At 44.7% G+C, this 16,371-nt stretch overlaps 1 protein-coding gene across 31 annotated transcripts in view; it reads right to left on the bottom strand.

Moving 5' to 3' along the window:
* BRD4 (bromodomain containing 4) overlaps positions 1-16,371 on the bottom strand; it is a 209,512-nt gene that overhangs the window by 80,879 nt on the left and 112,262 nt on the right. For all 31 annotated transcript variants that reach the window (XR_010594492.1, XR_010594493.1, XM_065576384.1 and 28 more), the window contains 2 exons: positions 13,044-13,181; positions 5,286-5,421 (listed from right to left, as the gene is read on the bottom strand). Coding sequence is in view for 29 of the 31 variants with exons in the window: in XM_065576384.1 (XP_065432456.1) it covers positions 5,286-5,421; positions 13,044-13,181 (274 nt within the window). In the remaining 2 variants the exon portion in view is untranslated. The remainder of the gene's footprint in view (positions 1-5,285; positions 5,422-13,043; positions 13,182-16,371) is intronic.

Here is a 16,371-nt window from a genome sequence, read left to right as displayed (position 1 = left end):
TCAACAGCGGCTGTTAAGGAGCCTGCTTCTAGAAAGGATACCAAAAAGCCACACTCATCCCTACACCGAGAATTGCCTAAAAGAAAGTGATCTCCAAATGAAAAATCTGCCCCGGTACTGATGGCACCAAGAGTGCCGGACAGTGAGGCACCGGGAACGTCCGATACTGAGACTTTCTGAGGAGCTAAAGACCCTATGTGGGCAAGCTCTAATAGAGGTTCACACAGTAAAGTCAAGCCTCCCAGCTTGGCACCTACGCAACAGAAGAAAACCTCTGCACTGAGCAGTACAATGGCGCCACCTGCTGTACCTATGAAGCACAGCTCTGCCATCAGCACCGACAGCTTCAACTCTTATTCCTGGTCAGGGCATGTCCCTGGCACCGAGTGTCACAGTTCCGCAGCAATTGGGCATGTGGACCTGAAAGTGGCCTCAACACTTGAATCTCCTCTACTCGGTACAGACATTACCCCATCTAGACCAGGACCAAGCCTGTTAACCGCTCCCCGTGGATCAGCCCCTCCTATCTCCAGTGATGAGGAAGAAGAGGATGAGGCAGTAATATACACTTCATCACTAAACATCTACAGACATGCAGGGCTGGTATGGTCAACCATGGGCACTGTCCCTATACCATTCCCACCAAACTGACCATACTGGGATCCACGGGTAATGTATAGGGCCCAAAACCTCAGGCCCCCTATCCCGTCCTCTCTGCCAACTGTCCCAGCACCCTCAGAGACACAAGAGGAAGAGACCCAGGAGCCCGAGGACACAACTGAAGGTGACACTTTGCTGCCCACTCACATCTCATTCTTCTCTCCTCCTCCTCCCCTTCCCCCAAACCACAGGGGATGATTTAATATCTTTTCAAAACCTCTTCAAAAGCACAACTACCAGCTGGAGTTCTGGAGTCGATGGGGAGCGTGATCGGGGATCAATTTTATCGCGTCTTCACTACCCGATCCGGCAGGTAGTGAAGACCTGCCCTAAGTGGACAAAAGGGGGTGGAGACTGGCATTCTGTCAAAACCAGCACTGCCTGCTTCCCAGTTACTGAGAAGTCAAAAGCAAGTGATCTTGAAAGCTTATGGATCAATGTTCTCTAACAGATTACGGCACAAGATGGGGTATTAGCTGGTGGCTGTTACAGACCACCAAATCACAATGGAGAACAGGATGGCTGTATCCTTAAAAGACCTACCTATAACTTGGGGAGGACTTCAATTTGAATGACACATGCTCGAGGGTCTCATGCTGCCAGTATTAAAACATCCTCAGAATTTTTAAAACTATAAATGACAATTTCCTAACTCAAAAAATGATGCATCCAATATGGGGAAAAATGTACAGTAGACCTCACTTTAACAAATGAAGAATTAGTCACAGAACTAAAATATTCAGAGATGCAAGTGATTATGATTTGATTGCATTTGTTAATAATGTCCAAGCCAGTAATATAGATAAGTAATGTTTTAAAAGGCTAATTTCACAAAGATGAAGATAACTCAGTCAAATCAGCTGGAAGAAAGAATTTACACACACAAATGTGAATGATAATTGGGAACTGTGTAAGAACTTTTAACTAAATGCTCAAAAAGTCACAACTGAGAAAGATGGTTAACAATTGAGAACACTGAATAAAAGACCTGCCAAGCTAAGTGAAAGCAACTATAAAAATAATTCTCTCACACACACACACACTATATATATATACATACACATATATATATATACACACATATATATATATACACACATATATATATACACACACACATATATATACACACACACATATATATACACACACACACACACCGATCTCTCCATGAAAACAAATGAAAAGAGGGGAAGTTGATTGCAATATATATAAATTAGAAGGTAGAAAATTGATAAGGGAAGCAAAAGTATACAGAGAAATCTATGGTCAGCAGAGTTAAGAATAATAAGTTTTTATATTATATTAAGAACAAAAGGAATCATAACAATGCAATTAGTCCATTACTTGATGGAAATGGTAGAGTTGTCAATAATAATATGGCAGAATCATAGATTCATAGAATATCAGGGTTGGAAGGGACCTCAGGAGGTCATGTAGTCCAACCCCTGCTCAAAGCAGGACCAATCCCCAACTAAATCATCCCAGCCAGGGCTTGGTCAAGCCTGACTTTAAAAGCCTCTAAGGAAGGAGATTCCAACATCTCCCTAGGTAACCCATTCCCAGTGCTTCACCACCCTACTAGTGAAAAAGGTTTTCCTAAGATCCAACCTAACCCTTCCCCCACTGTAATTTGAGACCATTACTCCTTGTTCTGTCATCTGGTACCACTGAGAACAGTCTCTAGATCCATCCTCTTTGGAACCCCCTTTCAGGTAGTTGAAGGCTGCTATCAAATCCCCCCTCATTCTTCTCTTCTGGAGACTAAACAATCCCAGTTCCCTCAGCCACTTCTCATAAGTCATGTGCTCCAGCCTCCTAATCATTTTTGTTGCCCTCCGCTGGACTCTTTCCAATTTTTCCCACAGCCTTCTTGTAGTGTGGGGCCCAAAATTGGACACAGTATTCCAGATGAGGCCTCACCAGTGTCAAATAGAGGGGAGTGATCACGTCCCTCGATCTGCTGGCAATGCCCCTACTTATACAGCCCAAAATGCCATTAGCCTTCTTGGCAATAAAGAGACACTGTTGACTCATATCCAGCTTCTCAGCCAGTGTAACCCCTAGGTCCTTTTCTGCAGAACTGCTACTTAGCCATTCAGTCCCTAGTCTGTAGCTGTGCATGGGATTCTTCCATCCTAAGTGCAGGACTCTGCACTTGTCCTTGTTGAACCTCATCAAATTTCTTTTGGCCCAATCCTCTAAATTTGTCTAGGCCCCTCTGTATCCTATCCCTACCCTCCAATGTATCTACCACTCCTCCCAGTTTAGTGTCATCTGCAAACTTGCTGAGGGTGCAGTCCATACCATCCTCTAGATCATTAATGAAGATACTGAACAAAACCAGCCCCAAGACCGACCCTCGGGGCACTCCGATTGATACCGGCTGCCAACTAGACATGGAGCCATTGATCACTACATGTTGAGCCCGACGATCCAGCCAGCTTTCTATCCACCTTATAGTCCATTCATCCCAGCCATACTACTTTAACTTACTGGCAAGAATACCGTGTCATTGATTTCTGTTCTGCTTTTGGGAAAGAGCCAGATGAATTCACAACGTAAGATGATGATGATACACTTTCCATTCCAACAGTAACTAAGAAGCACATTAAACAGCAGCTACTGAAGTCAGAAGTTTTTAAAATCAGCAGCTCTGGGTAACTTGCCTCCAAGAGTTTTAAAAGAGCAAGCTGAGGAGCTTGCTGCACTCAACATGATTTTCAATAAGTTTTGGAATAGTGTATAAGTTACAGAGGAAATAAACCAAGCTAAGGTTGTGCCAGTATCTAGAAAGGATACACAGGATGACTCAAGTAACTATAGGCCTCTCAGACTGACACTGAGCCTGGGCAAAATAATGGAGCAGCTGCTACGGGACTTGATTAATAAAGAATTAAAGGAGGGTAATGCCAATTAGACATGATTCATATAAAAAAGATCTTGTCAAACTAACTTGATTTTTTAAATTTAAAACTATGATATTATATTACCTCAGAATTTGGCACTGTTGCAACTGCTATTGGAATACTATATCCAGTTCTGGTGTCCACAATTCCAGGACGTTGAAAAATTTGGAGAGGTTAAATAGGTAAAGGCTCAAGGAGCTCAATTTATTTAACTCAGCCCTGGTCTACACTGGGTGTGGGGGGAAATCGATCTAAGTGAATAACGTAGCTGAAATCAACATACTTAGATCTACCATTGGAACATCTTACCAAGGGCTGTTGTTGAGTCTCTCTGGAAATTTTTAAATCAAGGCTGGATTGGTCTTATTCAAATCTGAATTAATGTAGGGATGTCCTATGTCCTGCAATATACAGGAGGTCAGTCCTAGATCACAATGGTCCCTTCCAGCCTTAAGACTACGAATCTATGAACCAAGCTCCAAAAACCTAAATTATTAAAAATGTGTAGGCTTGAGATGTAAGCACACAATACAAATATCGAACATAAGTTTACATGCATAGTTTTACTGATTGTAATTTTAAATATCCTTCAATGTGATGTAGTACACCTTTAAATAAACAAAATATAAAGCCAGGTTTCAGAGTAGCATTCAGGCTGAAAACCCCACCATGCAAAGATCCACACAAAGCCAATACATTAGTTTAGCCCTCAAAATAGAGCATGAGTGATAATTCAGTGGGGCACATGCCTTGTGTAAGCTGTCTACACAAAGCTGAATTTATCTTCAGTGAAGAGCATTTCATCTCAAAGGTAGCAAGCACACTTTTTCAAATGATGGCAGATTATTACAAAATGCAATAAAAATATGTTGTATATACATAACCTTGGAAAACCCACCCAGTAGATAGATCTATCAAAATTAAGAGGCATCCATATTGGTGACAGCTTTTAGGTGCAAAAACGACTTCAGTGCATTATTCTGCTTGTTGCTCCTGTTTTCAGATGCTTTTGCATTAGGAGCATGGTTACATCTAAACCTTAATATTCTTAAAGGGTTATGTAGGTGTCACCAAAACAAACATACAAGTAACGTTAGACTTTTGAGAATCAGTTTCCCTTCAGTTACTAATCCTTTCCTAATTACAGTAGAACCTATTTGCCATGATGACTTAATTAACCAAATTAGCTGTTACATGAAAACACAGTAAAGCTCAGGGAAATGGTATAATACAACATACTCTGCTTGTTTGACTACTGTAATTTACTTTTATGGGCCTTCACAATGTACTGATAGTATATTTAGTAAATATAATGAAGTGACAGTAATAAGATTTCACTCCTATAGTTCTCATCTTTTAAACTTCACTGAAAAGTAAGGAGAGAACCATTTACTTGTGCTAATTATAATGTGTATATATTAGTATGGTTCTACTGCATAAGCAGGGTGCCCAAAGGCAAACATGGTCAAGGGAGTTCTAAAATGTGGCCCATATCTATTTGCTGTCAACAGCTCAGATATCCAATGTAGATAAGCAGCTGAAATTAAGATTAAGCACTGTATGTTGTGACTTGTAGTTTGACGATTACATGAGGGTGGCTGTTAATTTTTTTCTATTTTATACAAATTGCATGGACCCTGCAACCAGTGGGCACTAAAGGGTACCCCTGAACAAGAACAAGGACTGAACTCAAGAGTGGTCAGTAAAGTACTTTACCTGCTTCCTTCCTCCCACGTCCTCTTCCTTTTGCCTGGACTATTACAATTTCAGTTTCTTCCTCAGTCATTTCAGAGATTTTCTGCAGAAAAAGCTTTTCTAGAGCTTCTGCCATTAAGACTATGTCATCCCCTGGCTGGATTAACGATAGATAAAATAAATTAGGCCTGGCACACACTTTCGAAGCAAGGTTTGCATGAGATTGTAACCTAGAAAATTAATGCCACATTTAGGATTTCGCTCTGTCTTTTTCGCCCTTTAATATTGAGTTTAGTCATAACCAAGATTGAAAATGCAACAAAACCATTTCCGTACAGACATCATACATCTTTCACCCACCTATCCTATCCTGCACTCTAATACAGCGATCCCCAAACTTTGAGGATCACATCCCCCTTACCCCGTGTCTTCCTCCCACCCCCCAGTACCTCCCTGAACCGGGGCTGGGAGTGGGGATGCGGCATAGGGGAGACACGGACAGTGATAAGGGGGACTCAGGGTGGGGCAGGAGCAGAGCCGCAGCTGGGCTAGGATGGGGGCCGGCATCCAGGCCCACGGTCGGGTGTGGCTCCACTCCAGGCCTTGCCCCCAGCCTCAGCCTGGGAATGGAGCTGGGGCCACCGGCCAAGGTTGGAGATGGGGCCAGGCACACACGTGGGGCGGGGAACTGGGGATGTAGCTAGGGGGCAGAGCAGAGCTGGGGACAGTTAGGGGCTGGATTGCACTCCCTTCCTGCCCCGCCCCCCCAGACAGTCATCCACACCCCTTAGGGGAGCTTGCCCACACTTTGGGGACCTCTGCTAATACTTCTGGATCCCAACCAAGTGGTTCCTCTAATGTTTCTTTTTTAAATGTTTACATTAGGTGTAGTAGTAGTGGTATTTATATTATGATAGTATCCAAAGGCCTATGGCCCTACAACACTGGATGCTGAACAAACAGAAAAGAGATACATTATCCTTGCACTGAAGGGCTTACATTCTAAAGACAGCACAAACAGATGATGGGTAGAGAGATGTGAATACAACGTACAGACAAATGAGTATAGTGAAGAACAGCTTTGTTGCTGCACTGTAATTTGGTTTTTCAACTGGAAACAGAAGTAGGGAGTGGGAAAAGAAAGGAAGTGGAATATTCCCAGTTTGTCACCTGCTAGTGGTATGATCAGCAGGCTGCATTTTGTAGGCATCATGGCAGGTGTGTGTTAAGGAGGGATCTGAAGGACAATATGGCAATGGCTCTTTGGATTTTATCAGGGAATTTTACCCACTCATAAGGGGAATTATGGGAGAAAGCATAAAGATGTTTAAGGAAGGAGCTGACTGGTGGGCAGCAAAGGCTGGGAATTCTGGCAGTGAGAAGGAAAGGGTCATTATAAAAAAGGAAGCCAGTTGCGAACCAGCTGAGTGGTGAACAACGGAGAGGCTAACAGAGGAAGTTTGACTGGCAGTTCACCTGGGGAGAGCCCACTGAGGCTTTCATCTTGCAGGCTTCTCTGAGTAGTTACTGCAACAGCTAAGGAAGCTCTTAGAAGGAAGGTAATATGGATGGTGAGTGATCAGCTGTTGTGACCTGCACAGGATGTGCCATGTTTATCTTTCTTCCACAGGACAGAAGCGACTTTGGCTGTACAAAGTGCAAGCTGGTCTCCATACTGAAAGAGAAGGTTCAATGACTGGAGAAACAAGTATCAACACTGCACTGCACAAGAGAAAACAAAGATTTCCTGGACAGAGGTCAGGACATGCTTCTGCGGGCACAACATTCGGAAGAATCAGAGCAGGCTGCACAGTGGAGACAGAAGGACGGTGAAGAAAATTGGCAGCATGTGACCTCCAGAAGAAGAAAGAGGAGCATCCATGTACCAGCAATGCAGATACAGGTGAGCAATCGTTTTCATGTTCTCTCCACAGGTACTAATGCAGAGAGTGGACTAGATGATCCATCCAAGGGAAGGGAGCAGAAGGTGACTGGACAGATTAGAAGGCATGAGATGCACTGTCCTACGGATGGAGGTTCCACAACCACCACTCCCAAGAGAAGGAGGCGGGTGGTGGTGGTTAGGGACTTCCTCCTAACGGGGACGGAGTCATCTATCTGCCGCCCCGACTGGGAAAACCAAGAAGTGTGCTGCTTCCCAGGAGCTAGGATTCACGATGTGATGGAGAGACTACCGAGACTCATCAAGCCCTCGGATCACTACCCCTTCCTGCTTCTCCACGTGGGCACCAATGATACTACCAAGAATGACCTTGAGCAGATCACTGCAGACTACATGGCTCTGGGAAGAAGCATAAAGGAATTTGAAATGCAAGTGGTGTTCTCGTCCATCCTCCCTGTGGAAGGAAAAGGCCAATATAGAGATTGTTGAATCGTAGAAGTCAATGAATGACATCACCTGCGTAGCCAGAGAGAAGGCTTTAGATTCTTTGACTATGGGATGGTGTTCCAAGAAAAAGGATTGCTAGGCAGACACGGGCTCCACCTAATGAAGAGAGGGAACAGCATCTTCGCAAGCAGGCTGGCTAACCTAGTGAGGAGGGCTTTAAACTAGGTTCACTGGGGGAAGGAGACCAAAGCCCTGAGGTAAGTGGGGAAATAGGATACCGGGAGGAAGCACGAGCAGGAGAGTGCAAGAGGGGAGGACTCCTGCCTCAAACTGAGAAAGCAGGACGATCAGCGATTTATCATAAGTGCCTATACACAAATGCAAGAAACCTGGGAAACAAGCAGGGAGAACTGGAAGTCCTGGCACAGTCAAGGAACTATGATGTCATTGGAATAACAGAGACTTGGTGGGATAACTCACATGACTGGAGTACTGTCATGGATGGATATAAACTGTTCAGGAAGGACAGGCAGGGCAGAAAAGGTGGGGGAGTTGCATTGTATGTAAGAGAGCAGTATGACTGCTCAGAGCTCCGGTATGAAACTGCAGAAAAACCGGAGAGTCTCTGGATTAAGTTTAGAAGTGTGAGCAACAAGGGTGATGTCGTGAAGGTAATCTGCTATAGACCACCAGACCAGGGGGATGAGGTGGACGAGGCTTTCCTCCGGCAACTAACAGAAGTTACTAGATCACAGGCCCTGGTTCTCATGGGGGACTTCAATCACCCCGATATCTGCTGGGAGAGCAATACACCAGTGCACAGACAATCCAGGAAGCAATTTCCTGGTGCAAGTATTGGAGGAACCAACTAGGGACAGAGCTCTTCTTGACCTGCTGCTCACAAACAGGGAAGAATTTGTAGGGGAAGCAAAGTGGATGGGAACCTGGGAGGCAGTGACCATGAGATGGTCGAGTTCAGGATCCTGACACAAGGAAGAAAGGAGAACAGCAGAATACGGACCCTGGACTTCAGAAAAGCAGACTTTGACTCCCTCAGGGAACTGATAGGCAGGATCCCCTGGGAGAACAACATGAGGAGGAAAGGAGTACAGGAGAGCTGGCTGTATTATAAAAGAATCCTTATTGAGGTTGCAGGAAAAAACCATCCCAATGTGTAGAAAGAACAGTAAATATGGCAGGCGACCAGCTTGGCTTAACAGTGAAATCCTTGCTGACCTTAAACGCAAAAAAGAAGCTTACAAGAAGTGAAGATTGGACAAATGACCAGGGAGAAGTATAAAAATATTGCTCAGGCATGCAGGAGTGAAATCAGGAAGGCCAAATCACACCTGTAGTTGCAGCTAGCAAGAGATGTTAAGAATAACAAGAAGGGTTTCTACAAGTATGTTAGCAACAAGGTGGTGGTCAAGGAAGGTGTGGGCCCCTTACTGAATGTGGGAGGCAATCTAGTGACAGAAGATGTGGAAAAAGCTAATGTATTTAATGCTTTTTTGGCCTCGGTCTTCACAAACAAGGTCAGCTCCCAGACTGCTGGACTGGGCAGCACAGTATGGGGAGAAGGTGACCAGCCCTCTGTGGAGAAAGAAGTGGTTCAGGACTATTTAGAAAAGCTGGATGAGCACAAATCCATGGGGCCGGATGCGCTGCATCCGAGGGTGCTAAAGGAGTTGGTGGATGTGATTGCAGAGCCATTGGCCATTAACTTTGAAAACTCATGGTGATCAGGGGAAGTCCCGGATGACTGGAAAAAGGCTAATGTAGTGCCCATCTTTAAAAAAGGGGAGGAGGAGGATCCGGGGAACTACAGGCTAGTCAGCCTCACCTCAGTCCATGGAAAAATCATGGAGCAGGTCCTCAAGGAATCAATTATGAAACACTTAGAGGAGAGGAAAGTGATCAGGAACAGTCAGCATGGATTCATGAGGGGAAGTCGTGCCTGACTAACCTAATTGCCTTCTATGATGAGATAACTGGCTCTGTGGATGAGGGGAAAGCAGTGGACGGGTTATTCCTTGACTTTAGCAAAGTTTTTGACACTGTCTCCCACAGTATTCTTGCCAGCAAATTAAAGAAGTATGGGCTGGATGAATGGACTATAAGGTGGATAGAAAGCTGGCTAGATCGTCTGGCTCAACGGGTAGTGATCAATAGCTCCAGGTCTAGCTGGCAGCCAGTATCAAGTGGAGTGCCCCAAGGGTCAGTCCTGGGGCCGATTTTGTTCAATATCTTCATTAATGATCTGGAGGATGGCATGGATTGCACCCTCAATAAGTCTGGAGATGACACTAAACTGGGAGGACTGGTAGATATGATGGAAGGTAGGGACAGGATACAGAGGGAGCTAGACAAATCAGAGGACTGGGCCAAAAGAAATTTGATGAGGTTCAACAAGGACAAGTGTAGAGTCCTGCACTTAGGACGGAAGAATCCCATGTACTGCTCCAGACTAGGGACAGAGTGGCTAGGCAGCAGTTCTGCAGAAAAGGATCTAGGGGTTACAGTAAACGAAAACCTGGATATGAGTCAACAGTGTGCTCTTGTTGCCAAAAAAAATTGGAAAGAGTCCAGCGGAGGGCAACAAAAATGATTAGGGGGCTGAAGCATATGACTTATGAGGAGAGGCTGAGGGAACTGGGATTGTTTAGTCTGCAGAAGAGAAGAATGAGGGGGGATTTGATAGATGCTTTCAACTACCTGAAAGGGGGTTCCAAAGAGGATGGACTAGACTGTTCTCATTGGTACCAGATGACAGAACAAGGAGTAATGGTCTCAAGTTGCAGAGGGGATATTAGGAAAACTTTTTCACTAGGAGGGCGGTGAAGCACTGGAATGGGTTACTAGGGAGGTGATGGAATCTCCTTCCTTAGATGTTTTTAAGTTCAGGCTTGACAAAGCCCTGGCTGGGATGATTTAGTTGGGGATTGGTCCTGCTTTGAGCAGGGGGTTGGACTAGATGACCTCCTGAGGTCCCTTCCAACCCTGATATTCTATGAATATGCTGATAATATTACTAGATGAGTTTGGTATGGATGGGGCTAAGTTAGGAACATCCTTAAAGATGAAGACAAGAAACCTGTATGTGATGCACAGGTGAAGGTGGTGTCAATGTGAGGAATCAACAAGAGCGGATATGGTCAGAGCAACAAGCCAAGATGATCATTTTAGCAGCAGCTCCTCATGGAAGCAGGCAGCAGCAGTTAAGGGCAGAAGAGGGGAGGATGCAGTTGTCGAGACATGAATGATGAGGGCTTGGGTGAAAGTTTTGGCTGTATGGACAGAGGTCATATTTTAAAGATGTGCAAGAAAACAGCAATATATAAAAAAAGAACTGAATTCATGGGTGGAGGGTATAATAGGCCAGGGAAGCTCTGCATGCCAGCCCGGGCTGCCGGACTCCCGGTTGCAGGGTTTGGCAGCGAAGTTTTTGCTTTATTATGCCCCATGCAGGTTCCAAGGCGCCTGAGGAGGCACATACCACCTTCTCAGCTGCTCTGGAACTTGCATGGGGCATATCAGACGCTTTTCCCCTGGGCGGGTTGGGTCTGGGGACGGGGAAGCACGGCACAGCTTCGGCCAACCCAAGGCTTTGTGGGGCGGGGGAGAGAAGAGGGTCTCCACCCACCACCCAAGGCTTTGGGGGGGGGGAGGGGGGCCTCCACCCACCACCCATGACTGAATGTGTGGGTCCAGTGACAGGGCAGAGTCAAAAGCTTACACCCAGGTTATGGGCCTGAGTGCCTGGGAGGAAGGGGGAATGTGGAGGGCTTGAAAGGCAAGATCAAGAACTGAGTTTTGGCCATGTTAAGGTTAAGATGATGATTGGACTTCCATGAAGAGATGTCAGAAAAACAGGTTGAGATACTAGACTGGATAAAAAGAGATAATATATCAGTGGAGAGGTAAGTTTGTGAGTCATGAGCATAAAGATCATAACTAAAACCATGCTTGCAGATAGAATGCTTAGAGTGTTGAGGGAGAAAAAGAGAAAGCCCTAAGAGGAAGCCTTGAGGAACAACAGCAGAAGAAAATATGAACGAGCAGTCTGAGGAAAAAAGAACCATGAGAAGACAGAATCATGAAAAGCCAACAAAGGGGAAAATTTCAAGAGGTAAGGCGTGGTTGATGGTGTCTAAAGCTGCCGAGAGGGCAAGGAGGATAAAGAAAGTACAGAAACTGAGTTTTGGCCATGGAAAGGTCATTAGAGACTTTACTGTGCATTTCAGTGAAGTGCAGAGGGCAGAAGCCAGTTTGGAGGGTCAACAACAGAACTGGAAGAAAAACTCCAAACAGCAGTTGCAGATAGAATGTTTAATGAGTTTGGAGATGAAGGTGAGAAGAGAGATTGGACCATGGTCTGAGGGGGAAGATAGGGAGGCCTAAACATGCTTGCATTGTAAGGGAAAAGGAATGTGATGAAAGAGAGGATGATAAGAGTGAGAAAAGGGTGAGAGCAGATGTAAGGGAGGTTAGAAGACAAGAGCGGATGGGGCACTTGGGCAGGAAGAGGAGAGGAGGCAGGAAGTCTTGGTGCCAATGATGGGGGAGGAGGAGGAGGAGAGTGTACTAAGGGCAAGAGGAGGAAGAGAAGTATAGTGTAGTGGGAGGATCACACTAGATCTTTGAACAAATGAACAAAATCCTCTAGGGGTCACACAGCTTCTTCGCTGCCTATGGAACCTACAAGTTAATAACTCACTCTAAGGAAGTGTCTCTTAACACTTAGTCCCAGATCCCGTTCACAGCTCCTTGTTCTGAAGACTATTACCTTCTCCAACAGTTTGGTGGCCTCCATCTTCTCTCTACCACATAGTTTCACAACTCAGCCATGTCCCCTATTTCAGTTTTAGAAGCATAAATCAATTCTTTTCCCAACCTATCCTCCATTATAAACACCCCACTCCCTGCCACCCTAGAGATCTTTTCTGCTCTCTGTATCTTTTTCAATTCCTTGATAGCCCCCCTGTAAAATGGTATGCAGAACAGTGCACACTGTGCAAGGGGGAATCGCATAGCGCTACAGTAAGAACACAACTGGGCCCAAAGGATCCATTGTAGCATTCCACTTCTCACTTCCTTCCTACCACCAAGCATGTAGCCTCACCCTCCAGCAGTCTCCGGCCTCTTAACCATAGATATTTAAATGCCAATATCCACTATTAACTCATCTGAGAGAATATCAGGAAGATAGGTCTGTCTTGTCTTTTCATTGCATAAAGGCAAGAGGGGCCTAAAAGGCTATCGAATTATTAGTATCCACAGTTCTCAAGAAACTAACTGTTAATCTGGATTCAGTTACATTTAAGGATTGTTATAATAACTAATATCTGAACCAATCACATGCAGTTCTGAAGTGGTGCAATGATTACAGTACATTCGTTTGGCAGGCCCAAATTCATAAAGTCGTATACCTTATTGTAGATGTAACAATTTGTAAACATTGTATTAAAGTCCTGGATACATTCTTGAGCATTCCAGTAGTAGTTATTCTCCAAACGTTTCCTTATTGTTCCCATGTCCATAGGAGTTTTAATAATCTTATAATAATCCTGTGGAAATCAGAGAGAGAAATATCAGTTTAGAACCTGGAAAAATCCAACAATGCTGATACATAAAGTGCATATTTACAGGTACTATTATAGGATAAATGCAAAGCTTTGATAAGCTTTTTCATGCCTCTTGCTTCTAATCACTGAACTTTACTGATTACTCTAACCCAGGGATGCTCAACCTATGACCCACGGGCCATGCACAGCCCACTAGATTTCATAAGGCCCGTGGCCTGCTTCAACACAATATACTAACAGCTGATTCATTAGAGTTTTGTCGTCATATTTACATCATTTTCGTTTAAACAAGGATGTTTAATCTGTTTGGCCCACACAAGGTTGTGTGTAGGTTTATGTGGCCCTCCTGTGTTACAAGGTTAGGCACCACTGCTCTAACCACACCGTGGGGAGCTTTCAAATGAAAGCTATACTCAGAACTCCCATCTATCACAAAGAGTTCTTACCTCAGCCACCATCAATCACTTTACAGTAACTTAGGCCGGGTCAACACTATAAAGTTAGGCTGATGTAAATAAACTTGGGTTGCTCTATTTGTGCATAAAATGGTATTTGGCTAATGTAAGTGCCCCATTGCGGTGATGCAGTAAAACCACCTCCCTAAATTGCACTGAGCCATGGTCGATCTACTGAGGTTGACAGTGAGTGTAGATGCTGCATGACATATGTCATAGACTTTAAGGTCAGAGAGAATGATCATGATCATCTAGTCTGACCTCCTGCACATTGCAGGCCACAGTACCTTACCCATCCACTCCTGAAATAAACCCCATAACTCTGGCTGAGTTACTGAAGTTCTCAAATCATGGTTTTAAGACTTCAAGTTACAGAGAATTCGCCATTTACACTAGTTTAAACCCGTAAGTGACCCGTGCAGCAGAGGAAGGCGAAAACTCCCAGGGTCTCTGCCTATGGAAAAATTCCTTCCTGACGCCAAATATGAGCATGAACAGCCAGGCAGATACCTGGGAAAGAATTCTCTGTAGAAGCTCAGACCCCTCCTCATCTAATGTCCGGTCTCCAGCCGCTGGGGATTTTTTGCTTCTGGCAGTCGCAGATGGGCCACATGCCATTGGAGGCAGTCCCATCATCCCATCCCCTCCATAAACTTATCAAGCTCAGTCTTGAAGTCAGTTAGGATTTTGCCCCCACTGCTTCCCTTGGAAGGCTTTTCCAGAATTTCACTCCTATATGGTTAGGGTTAGAAACCTTTGCCTAATTTCAAGCTTAAACTTGCTGATGGCCAGTTTACATCCATTCGTTTGTGTGTCCACATTGGTGCTAAAATAACTCCTCTCCCCTCTGGTATTTATCCCTCTGACGTATTTATAGAAAGCAATCATATCTCCCCTCAGCCTTCTTTTGCTTAGGCTAAACAAGGCAAGCTCTTTGAGTCTCCTCTCATAAGTAGGTTTTCGATCCTCCAGCAGTTGTCACACAATGACCAACAGTGATTGCTCTTGAGGACATTTGTGAACTTCACTGCCCAAGCATCAAGATCAGAAGATACTCCCTTACCCGTTAAAATCTCCACATATTTTTTAAATGCCAGAGATCCTAGAAATCCGTTTGCCACCGAAAAACGTGGAATTTGCATTTTTACGGAGAATCTTTAGTTTTCACATTTCTAAAAACATATACTATGGAACTCCGATTATCCAATCTAATTGGGATTGGGGCCAGAGTAACGGAATTTTTGATTATCCAATCAGCAGAATAGGCGGGGTTTGGTCTGTCAGCCCAAAAATTGTAAATATATCAATAAAACATTGTGTTCAACTGATACCTATATATATTATGGCTAGGGAAACTGAAGTTCAGCATTTCATTTTAATTACAGAAAAACTACAGGGCTTTGGAGCTGTGCTCCGGCTCCGCTCCAGCTCCAGGCAAAAACCTGCAGCTCCACTGCTCCGGAGCTGCTCTGGGCTCCGCTCCAAAGCCCTGGATTTTTATGTTTTTATCATTGGATAATTTTGAGTTATCACAGAAAACTAGGATTCCTGCTGATAGCCCACCTCAGTAAGCACATCTAGAAGCTCTCCTTTGTTGTGTGCAACTGCCCAACCAACCATGCCAGCTCTGTATACTAGATACTTTCCTGCTTGGAGAGACAGGAGGTATTGGATCTACTGGGCCTGAGGGGAAAAGAGGCTGTACAGGCACAGCTGTGGACCAGCCACGAAATGATTGCACAGGTGATGCAGATGAAGGAGTACAACAGGGATCAGCAGCGGTGCCGGGTGAAACTGAAGGTATCGTGGAGGGCGTACCACAAGGCCAGACCAGTTGCCTTTACATCAAGCTGCATGACATACTTGGCAGAGACCCCACCAGCCACCTGGATACCTCTGAGAAGCCCAAGGCAGAGAACCCTGCCTTAAACAGCAAGGAGGAGAAGTACTGGGAGGAGAGGGGTCCAGCTAGGTCACAAACCAGGACCAGTTTGAGACTCTACCTCAGTTTAGCCAGTGTCACCAGCTGAGCATGAATGAGCCCAATCCAGGGTAAGGAACTTCAGGTAAGCGTGTGCATACATTTTTCCTTACAATATGTAAATGTAAAGATGATGCCTGGACCAACCCTGAGATAGCAGGAGAAAGGTATTGACTTTCCATTGTTTTACTCGTTCAAGAGGAGGTAGTGGTACAGCAACAGAGGTAGAGTTATTTGCTTTTCGTTCCCTGGCAGAGTTAGGCGCAGCATAGGAGCCCATGCAGGAGCAGTTTATGTCCATAAGGACATATCTTTTGTATCCTCCTGAGAGGCCTCATGATGGTACTCTGCAATCCTCTCCTAAAAAGATTTAGGGATGATAGCTTTATTTCTTCCTCTCATGGCACTCCGTGATGGCTGCAACAGTGCCTTCTGAAGTCAACGAGCTAGTGGCATATGGGCTTGGGCAGTTTTGGGATGCCAGCAGCAGCTGTGCTCTCTGTGCCCGTTTTACCCTAAGGTTGACTGCGCGCTGTGTGAAGAAGTACTTATTTTTGTTTGTTTTAAACCTCCTGCCTATTAATTTCATTGGGTGCCCCCTGGCTCTTGTGTTAAGTAAAGGAATAAACAACTCTTCCATATTCCCTTTCTCCACACTATTCATGATTTTATAAACCTCTACTATATCCCCCCTTAGTAATCTCTTTTCCAAGCTGAAAAGTCTCAGTCTTTTTAA

Source organism: Chrysemys picta, chromosome 22 (assembly GCF_011386835.1).
Source record: "Chrysemys picta bellii isolate R12L10 chromosome 22, ASM1138683v2, whole genome shotgun sequence".
Lineage (NCBI taxonomy): Eukaryota > Metazoa > Chordata > Testudines > Emydidae > Chrysemys > Chrysemys picta.
The sequence above is the reverse complement of the archived record's forward strand: the minus strand, read 5'-3'. Positions and strand labels throughout refer to the sequence as shown.